Raw genomic sequence first — 10,408 nt, 5'->3', positions numbered from 1 at the left:
CTAGAAAATAATTCAGTTAAATATTGAATAAGATATATTTCCTTGTGAGGATGTCCTTATAGGATTTTGGAGAATTGCTACAAAAGTATCTTCCTGAACAAGTGCATTTACTTTTCTTTAATCATTTATGTTTACCTAATTCACAATTTTATTTTTCTGAAAATGAAGTACCTGACTAAATGTTCAATAGAATTTAAAAATAAATTCAACATGTTTTCCATTGGATACAACCTCGCAACAAATTTCTGAAATATGTTCAACATGTTTTCTAATACATTAAACTAATATAAATCAAAAAAATTACATTACAATTTCAACAAGTAAAATATAGATTAATTAATATTTTTATGTTTTGTAAATTTATAGAAATATTATGTTTCATTTGCAACTATGTTTGAAATTTAGTTATGTTCTACAAAACATATATATTTATTTATGAAAAATAATATCGTACAATGTATATAACATTGTGTTCTGTATATTATTATATTTTGAATAAAGTTATGATTAATAAGTACAAATAATTATTTATATAATCATGTTCTGTAAATATAATATAATATGTGTCCTGTAAATTAATTACAGCTATATATATAAATTATATATATATATATATATATAATTATGTTCAGTATTTTTTATGTTTTTATCACTATTATAATTTTTAATAGTTAAAAAATTTACACCATATCTTTAATTTTTATATTTAAAAAAAAAGATTTTGAGGGATTTTTTGCAAATAATAATTGTAAGTAATATGTTTCGCGTATTTTAATGTATTTGGTATTATTATGTTATATAATTTTCGGTTTATAGATAAATTATATTATATGAATTAAATAAAAGATAATTACTATTAGAATTACAAAATGAAATTGCCAAAGAAGTTATAGCAGTCAGATACAAAATGGGAAAAGAAACTGAATGCACATGCTTGGATGTACGTGGATTCATCTGATGCTCTATTTCAGAAATAATTTGACAGTCCTCAACAGAGTTACTTAGGTTACTAATAATTTTTGGTTCGTCTTTGAACCAACCCCTGTATATATGTATATGTAAGTATGTATAATAAACAAATGGTAGATTAGTCATTTCGAATTATTTTACCAATGTTGCTATATTAGATAGATAGTAACAAATATGTCAGGAAAAGGAAAAGTTTTGAATGTATTTATTAAATTGTCACCGCCCTCGTTAAGAATTTTCAATCACAGTCGTTGTCCGCCGAGTTGTTTTTAGATCCAAGAGTGTATAAAAGTTTATAAGTTTTTAACTAATATAATATATTCGGGCTTTTTTGGAGTTATAAGTTTGGACCAGGTTTCAGATTTCGAATTGGGTTTCGGAAGTAATATCCAAATCCAAATATTTTCGGGTTTAAAAATTAAATTTTTTATTCAAATTCAAATCCAAAAAATCAGATGCGTAAATTTAAAATTTCAGATTTCGAATTAGTTTTAATCGGATTATTTTGACATCATGCCGATTAGGGGTGAACACAGTTGGGTCGGTCGGGTCGGTCAGGTTAGAGTCAATAAAACGACCCAACCCAATTAGTTTGGTTTTTAAAAATCCACCTCGTTAATCCAAAAATATATGCCTAACCCAACCTTACCCTTTTTATATTGAGTTAGGTTGGTTCGGGTTGGTTTGATCGATTTAAAATTTTATATTATCATGTCAAAAAATTAAAGATTGGACTTGTCAAAAGTAATAAACAATTAATTGTTTTGTTTGTGACATGATAATATAAAAATTTATATTTTTAAAAATAAAAATAGATACTCTTTCTGTTTCAATTTACATGTCCACTATTAAGAAAGAAATTTGTTTCAAATTAGTTGTCCACTTCAACTTTCATATTTCCAAAATCTAACTCTACTTCACATATCTCTTATCAATATTTCCTAGATCAATATTATGAACTATGTGGATGCACTTCATATCAGAGAGCTTGATGTTTAAAAAAAAAAATACTATGCTAGCTCGATGTTATTGACACTTCTAGAACATAGCTAATAGGTGCACTAAAAAAAACTAGCACGAATTAGACAAATATTACTTAACAAAACAAATTAAAATACTGAAATACAATCAAATGACACTGCACAAAAGAATTTGCATGCACTATATTGTAACATAATTAGATTTAAACATAAAGATGATGTGACGAAAGCTAATTTATTATAATATATTAAACCCTAACCCAACCCAATCTTTGAAAATGAACCCACTTAACTATCGGTTTTGAACGGTTCGGTTTAATCGATTTAAAAAAAAATTGATTTGGGTCGAGTTTCAAGGGTTTAATCGGTTCAAAAAGGTTGGCGTGGGTCGGGTTTCACGGGTTGGGTCGGTTTGTTCACCCCTAGATTGCCGATGGGCGGAAGCGGTACTAGCATTGGAAAGTTGAATATTCAACAAATATAGTCAAAGTCATCGGTGTGTTCCTCCCTACTTTGCTTGGCATATACGTGGTCATGCTTTTAGCGTATGGCCATACACAGTGATGAGTTTCACAACGAGTACTAGTACCTCTCCGGCGGAGATGACGTCAGTTGCGGTGGCTGTTAATGGTCATCCTGGCGGCAAAGGGGGGAAGGACAGCCTACGCGCCGTGAAATGGGCGGTGGAGAACTTGATGTCAAAAGCTCATCATTTCGTCTTAATTCACGTCGTTCCTACCATCACTTCCATCCCTTCACCTTGTGAGTTTTTTTTTGTTTTTTACTTGTAACTTGTATAGCATCCCAGCTTCCTTTAACTTGGGTTTGGGCCTCTAGTAACATACTTCTCCTTCCTTACCATTCAATTGTTTACGTTTTGATGTAGGAACATGTATGATGTAAATCAAGGTTTAAATACATGATGTTTTACGAAAATGATATTAAAGACACTATATTCATATAAAATAGGGGTGAATTGTGTTGAATAACAATATCATTGATTTTATCCGGATTTATATTAAGTTTTTTTTTTAAATTTTTTTTATCAAGATTGGACTCCAGTTTGAATATTAATATTCGTATTTGATTAGGTTTGGCTCGAATGAATACTGAATAACGTATTTTTGTATATTCGAATTTGAATTTGTAAAAGGTAATAAAAACATGAAGAATTCTCGGATAATTGTTTGCTACAGCCTACAAGTAAAATGCAATCATTAATAGAGTATTGTATTAATATAAATATTATCTGTATAAAATGTATATTGTGCATAAGTATATACATAATTTATGAATTTGAGTAGACTATTTTTAATAAATACGTATTCATGTACTCTTAAATTATTGGGCGGCTGTCCAAAATATCCTATTTTCAATAATATTTGACTAAAATACCAATATTTGACAAATAATGTCCTAAATACCCGATATTCTATTGCTAGTATCATGATGATACTCCAATGTCGAAGGAGTAGAGTATTACCGTGCCAGTGGAGTATCTGAATGTATGATACTACACCACTGTCAGTGTGGAGTATTTTGTACAGTGTTTTTGAAAATTGGTCTTTTGGGCAAATTAACACATGGAATAGGTATTTTGGGCATTTTTTCTAAATTATTCGAACCATTCTATATAAATATAATTAAGTATCAGAGTGGTTGGATTCACTCGGTATTCGCTCGAATTATAAAATGGGATTTTAATTCGCTCGAATAATCTTTATATGAATACGAATTATATATGTTTTTAAAGAGTCGAACCTGGGTTTGAACGTGGATTACTTGGATTTGTTTTCAGCCATAACATATAAGTATACCTTAATTGAAAACAAGACAATACAGTATACTACATATAAGCATGAATATGTGTATTGTGTTTGATTAGTGTTTCATGTGTATTGTGTTTGATTAGTGTTTCTAAAATTGAAAAGTTATCTTGTTAATGTGACCATAAATGTGCTAATTTTTAAACAATTAAAGGTGCAATTGTGAAAAATATATTTATAAAATAAATGAATGTGCAAGTTTAGGATGATGCAAAATTTTGAGTACAATGTCATTTGGCCAAGATATAAAAGCAATTCAATTTATAATTTAAGGTGAACAAATTTTTCTTTGATGAACCAATTTATAGTTTATAACAGCACCAGTTTGTTTTTTGTAATTTATGCAAAAAGTTTTAAAGCATGCATTGTTACTTAAAAGTTTTACTATAAACTACATAGTGCTTTTTTTTTTCCGGCAAGATTTCTTTGGCATATATTTGTATTTAAGGAGGAAAATATTGATTTAGAGAAGTATATGATATTTGAAGATGCAGTGAGTTAGTGAATATCTGGTGGTAAAAAAGGTTGTATCTTCTATGTTGAAATGTGTTCAGGTTTGATTCTCATATAATGCCCCAAGGTGGAGTGATAGTATACAAAAGGAAATGCTTAATCAGTTAATCTGATCATAGTGCATAATATGAGAGCCCTGTTAGAAATTAGAACTACATACTAAAAAGTGTTATATGAGGTACTTTATCTACGACTACAACACATAAAATATATGTATTTAGAAGGTAAAAAGTGGACCAATAAAGGTGGGATGATGTAGTATTCGCAAGGGAGAAACAGTTAATAATGTTCTAAGCCGACTTTCACTTGGCATTCTAATGATTAAATAGCAGGACCTCCTATCCCAATCAAAGAGCTGGATGCTAATGTGGTGACTATGTATCTTCATGAGATGAAAGTGAAATTTGAAGATATCTTCGTTCCGTACAAGAAACTATGCAAAACAAGAGAGGTATATTACTTAAAGTTGTTTGTAGCCTTTGCGATTGATACTTGAAGCAGTGACCAAAAATTTCTCATAGGTGGTTGCCATTTTTTTGCATGACTGCTTAAAATCTGAATTTCAAAACCTTTTACAGATGGAAACTTTAGTGTTGGAAGGGGAAAATCCTGCAGCAGTGCTTGTAAGATATATATCTGACTCAAAAATAACATATTTAGTATTGGGCTCCTGGACTTCTAATTTTATGACAAGGTAATATTAATCAAAATTAAGATCCATTTTTATATAGAAATATAGAACACATACAAAACTAAGATCTGGAGATGCTTTTTAAATATGTAGTCCTAAATTGCTTAATCTTGGCATTTTTCGTATTAATTATGCCTTGTGGATGACGAGTAATTGGTTGTAAATTGATTGTTCAATTTCTTATATATAAATCTGCCTCTTCTCAGTAATATTAAATCTCAATCCTTTAAATTTCAATCAAAGGAATGTTATTTTTGATAGACAAATATGTTACTTGGTAATTATTAGCCTTATTTAGGGTTGTTGCATATGATTTGTATTATTTTCTCATGTTATCATGTATGACCTCCCTTAGGACAATAAAGGGCCCTGGTATACCATCAACAGTACTGAAAGATGCGCCTGGCACATGTACTATATACGTGGTGTCAAGAGACAATCTCATCACCAATTCAGTCAATGCTTTGTCAACTAGTGGTAAAATGGAAACAATTTTATCAGTCAAGCACTTTCGTTTTATAAAAACATTGCAATATACATTTGGAACCTATTTATATTTCTATATATCATGTTTTTTACTTACAGGGAGAAGCTCTAAGATTTGGTTGTTTTCTCAAAATAAGCATGGATCTTTCAGGATTAAGAAACTGCCATCTGGACATTATTCTTCCAGTGTGGAATCTAAAGATTTTGACATGATTGGAGCATCATCAATGACTGCATATAATGATCCACACTCTCAATCATTACCACATGGAAGTTCTCATAATTATTCTTTAGTTGTTCAGCAGGGTAACTATCAGACCGCTGAAGCTGGTGTTGCAGATGCTCATAAGCTAAATCAATTTACCTATATTTCTTCTCAGAATGTGGAGCAGGTTTTTTCTTAGCCAACTGACTAATTATTTCTGTTCTGTGTTTGGTTTAAAAATGAGAAAATTGTGGTAAGCTTAATAATCTACTCTGACTTTTTTAATTAAACTCCGAAATATTTTTCATTGTCTCAGTTTTCACTTTCTACATACATGCTTTGGAATGTTTTATAATCAGTAAGAACATTGATATATTTTGAATCATTTATGACCATTAAAATTGGCAGTTACTTATCCAAAATAATATGAAATCAGTTCTTTCCAAAATTATATATAAACAGTCATGATGTGTATGAATATTTTTATTATATATATAGGTCAACAGATAGATCTAGTTATATTTTAAAAATTTCTTCCATTTTATATTGGGCATACAGAATATTGTGCTCAATAAATTTAACGTATGGATGCTTTGGGGAAGGTACTAATGTCGATGACTACATGATCAGTATTTTTGTGAACATGGGATGCAGGCTGAAGCTGAAAGGGTGCGTACAGAGTTGAGAAATACTGTGGCTATGTATAATCAAGCATGTGAAAACCTGGTCCATGCTCAAGCTAAGGTGAAACCCTGATAACATTTACATATTCTAACTTTTTAATAATTAAAGGACTACTGCAATAAATATAACGCAATAAAATAGTAAATGTCAAGCTTTTGACCATTAAATTAGAGTCTAGAGATGAATAAATTCTGATGCTGTGCACTCTTCCAAGTTCGTATAATTACAGTTGTATTATTTAATAAGAATAGATACATTAAGCAGGAGAGTCTACATTTTAGCATTACGTTATGACATGCTTTTTTGTTTGATGTTTGTTAGTTGTTACTTTCTGCAGATCCATCTTATTTCTTCTGACTGCCTTGAAGAATCAAAAAGAGTAAATGCAGCTCTTAAAAGAGAAGAAACATTCAGAAAAATTGCTGCTGAAGAAAAAGAGAAGCATTTGGAAGCCGTGAAAGAGATTGAGATCGCAAGAAATTTGCTTACCAAGGAGGGCTATGAAAGAGAGCTAGCTGAGTTGAATTACCTCAGAGAGTCCGTGGAGAAACAAAAGATTGCTCATGCACTCTTCTTGAGTGATAAAAGGTACAAGAGGTATACACGTGAAGAAATAAAAATGGCAACTGGTAACTTTTCCGTGAATAACTTAATTGGTGAGGGAGCATACGGAAAAGTTTACACATGCAAGCTTGATCACATCCCAGTGGCCATCAAAGTTCTTCGTCCTGGTGCCGATAAGAAACACGAGTTTCTGAAAGAGGTTTTTGATCTCTCAACCAATTACATAATATTCATTCACACACAATCACAAAGACATGATTGCTTTTTCAATTTTTCTAGTTACTCTTCTGTAAACTATCCCCATAAATTTAAGATGTGCATCTGGCATTTTAATCAACTATGGTTCTCGGCAAACTTCCTAATGTGGCCTTAAAATTGAAGGTTGAAGTTCTCAGCAAATTACGTCACCCGCACATGGTTTTACTACTTGGAGCTTGTCCAGAAGATGGCTGCCTAGTTTATGAATTCATGGAGAAGGGGAACCTGGAAGATCATATATTCCGGAGAAGTGGCAGACCACCTCTTCCATGGTTTATTCGATTTCGTATAGCTTTTGAAATAGCCTGTGGACTTGCATTCTTACATAACTCAAAGCCAGATCCAATCATTCACTGTGACCTAAAACCTGGGAATATCTTGTTAGACAAGAACTTTGTGAGCAAAATTGGAGATGTGGGTTTGGCGAAACTCATTTCAGATGTTGTACCTGACAACATCACAGAATATGGCGACTCCATTATTGCTGGTACCCTTTTCTACATGGATCCAGAGTATCAAAGAACAGGCACTATCCGGCCTAAATCTGATGTATATGCTTTTGGAATCATCACTCTTCAATTGTTGACTGGTTGCCGGCCAAAGGGTCTTATATTGAGAGTTGAGGATGCTCTTGAAAATGGTTCCATATATGAAGTTCTAGATAAGTCAGTTACAGATTGGCCACTACCCGAAGCAGAGGAACTCGCTCGAATAGCACTGCAGTGCTCCAGTCTAAGATGCAGAGATAGGCCAGATCTTGACCAAGAAGTGCTTCCAGTTCTAAAAAAACTTGTTGACTTTTCAGATTCACACACAGAGGTGCAGAGGTTTAATATTGACGCACCTGCTCATTACTACTGTCCGATCCTTCAGGTGAATGCTTGAAATCCCTTGAGAAAATATGTTATGGATATCATTTTACTTACCATAGAATGATATATCTCATTTTGAATAATGTATATCATGGGATGACAATTATAGGAAGTAATGGTTGATCCGTACATTGCTCCTGATGGTTTCACTTATGAGCACAAAGCAATAAAGTTGTGGCTTGAGAAACACAACGTATCGCCAGTGACAAAGCTCCGTCTCCAGCAAAAGATGATTCATCCAAATCACACTTTGCGTTCTGCCATACAAGAGTGGACATCTCGTGTACAACATCCACAGGTACCTGCACTGAAAAACACTTGAATCTTCCACTATTTTTACGCCAATTGAATCATGACACGTGGTATTTGAGATTCATTTTGGGAATAGATTCGGGTGCTCTAGCATTTTTCGTAGGTTAAATATTGTGTTATTAAAAATATATATACCAGGTCAGTTACACATATTCTCCTCTTGCTGGTATAGGGAGAGAACTTTATTCTTTTTCCGCTTAAATTTTACATTATGGTGTATATATTCCATCTGTTATATATTTTTTGGCTGATCCAAATTGCTAACCCACTGGTGATCATTATAAATTTAAACTATTGGCTACGGAGTCAGGGTTTTCAATTAATAAAATTTAGTGGAATGATGATTATACAATGTCTTTAGTTATTTTAATATATCTGATTTGTTCTCCGATTGTTTAAATTGATTTCTGATTATCTGATTACTGATTTTCACTTCATGTACAATAAGTAGACTTGAAATTAATTGAGTGTAGTTTCCAGACGGTTTGGGGTGGAATTGTGACTTGTGACTTGACTTATTAATAACTTGCGGGTTATTAAAAATATAATAATAAAAATAAAAATTATTTAGGGGTAAATTAGGACTTAAGGGTAATTTTTATAAAAGAAATTATGTCATCGAAAAAATTATCTCAAACTAACTTCTGACTTTAAGTTAATTGATTATGTTTGTTTAGGGTGAGAGTGGCACTATTAATGTAGTCCATATTCTGGGATATGTTCGTTTCACTTTAGACGACTGAATATTATAAAGGAAATTTGAAAAATATACCAATTTTCGGATATTTATTTGTAAATACATCATGTCTAAAATCTTACAAATTACTAATTTATAAAATATTCAAACAATTAAATTTCAGAAAAACCATCTTCACCTTCTCATTCCTTTCTTACTTCTCTCTCCTCTCACTCTCCTTTCACTCTCGTCTCTCTCTCACACTCTCTTTTCACTATACTCTCTCTGCTCGCACTCTCTCCTCTCGCCATGAACTTTTGCATTGGGTCAGAATATCCCCTTTCATACATAAAATGGACTATGTACTTATCCCCCTTTCATAATCTTGTTGGAGCATTTGAACCCCAGCAAGATCCTCGTCTGCTTCTCCATTTCTCTTGGTATTACTTGTGTTCTTGCTCAGGTACTGCTTCGATTATTTTTATTTTTTAATGTTTTGTGTTAATATAGAACATATTATAGGGTCCTGGTCCCTGGCATATCGCATTTGTATTCCAGGGATTTGTTAACCAACTTACAGATTCTTGGCGGCTGCCAGGATTATAACAAAAGTTTAATACATACAGCGTTGTACGAGGTTAAATGCTCAGCGGTTAAAAAGTGTTGTACAGGCCATGTACGGCGCTGAACGTATGTTATAATTCTGGCTCCTGGATATTCATTCAACGGCCAAGAATATGTAAGTTACTTAACTGCTACCTGACATACATGTACCAGGGACCTGGATCGCATAATGTATGTATAGGATTGGATGAGATGCTTCCGTCAAATATCCTGCCAGGGACCTGGGCCGCATAATGTATGCAAAGGATTGGATGAGATGCTTATATCAAATATCTAGTTGGGCTTCTGTTAAGAATAAAGTGCTTGAGTTTGACCAGAGAAGCACAGTAGAAAATCAAGAGGACTTAACTAGATGTAAAATTAAGTTTTCGTGGTTGTTTTTAGTTGATTTTGTGCTTGCTTTTCTCATATTAATACGTGCTTGAAGGGGCACTCATTTTTAGTATTTGCAAACACTAACTACTTATTTTGCAATTAAACGTAATTTTTAATAAATTTTTTTAAAGTTGTATTTGTTGTTGTATTTATGGTTGCTAGTAGTTGCAATATGTTGTAAGTGAAATTCTGTATTTTTATAAAATTTGTTTCAGAAATAGTGTTTTTGTAATTTTGTTTTAAAAAAAAGACAGTATTTTTTACAAGAATTATTTTATGCTTAGGTATTTATGAAAAAATCTCTATTATATATGTTAATTCTAGTAATGCCTTCATTCCTGTTTAATGGACACATAAATAACTTATGTGTTAA

The 10,408-nt window shown here is 32.0% G+C and overlaps 1 protein-coding gene across 2 annotated transcripts; it reads left to right on the top strand.

The window, feature by feature from the left end:
* The first annotated feature begins 2,346 nt into the window (after positions 1-2,346).
* Positions 2,347-10,171, top strand: LOC108214818 (U-box domain-containing protein 34). Of its 2 annotated transcripts, none has more exons than XM_017387025.2 (10): positions 2,347-2,711; positions 4,618-4,739; positions 4,867-4,982; positions 5,335-5,456; positions 5,565-5,857; positions 6,325-6,414; positions 6,692-7,117; positions 7,300-8,049; positions 8,158-8,346; positions 9,814-10,171. In XM_017387025.2, the coding sequence occupies exons 1-10, from the start codon at positions 2,513-2,515 to the stop codon at positions 9,892-9,894; spliced, it is 2,388 nt and encodes a 795-aa protein (XP_017242514.1). In that variant the 5' UTR covers positions 2,347-2,512; the 3' UTR covers positions 9,895-10,171. The 2 variants fall into 2 exon arrangements, with proteins under 2 accessions (XP_017242514.1, XP_017242516.1); XM_017387027.2 differs by having other exon boundaries at positions 2,571-2,711; positions 4,621-4,739.
* Positions 10,172-10,408: the final 237 nt, after the last annotated feature.

The sequence above is a fragment of the Daucus carota genome, chromosome 3 (assembly GCF_001625215.2).
Source record: "Daucus carota subsp. sativus chromosome 3, DH1 v3.0, whole genome shotgun sequence".
In the NCBI taxonomy this organism is placed as follows: Eukaryota; Viridiplantae; Streptophyta; class Magnoliopsida; order Apiales; family Apiaceae; genus Daucus; species Daucus carota.
This window is presented reverse-complemented; position numbering and strand designations above follow the sequence as displayed.

What these genes read in the sequence shown, in the direction of transcription:
- LOC108214818 (XM_017387025.2), top strand. Translation starts at nt 2,513, where the DNA reads ATGAGTTTCACAACGAGTACTAGTACCTCTCCGGCGGAGATGACGTCA. An exon ending in ACTTCTAATTTTATGACAAG is followed by an intron (nt 4,983 to 5,334) that starts GTAATATTAATC and finishes GACCTCCCTTAG; the next exon opens with GACAATAAAGGGCCCTGGTA. An exon ending in ACTACTGTCCGATCCTTCAG is followed by an intron (nt 8,050 to 8,157) that starts GTGAATGCTTGA and finishes TGACAATTATAG; the next exon opens with GAAGTAATGGTTGATCCGTA.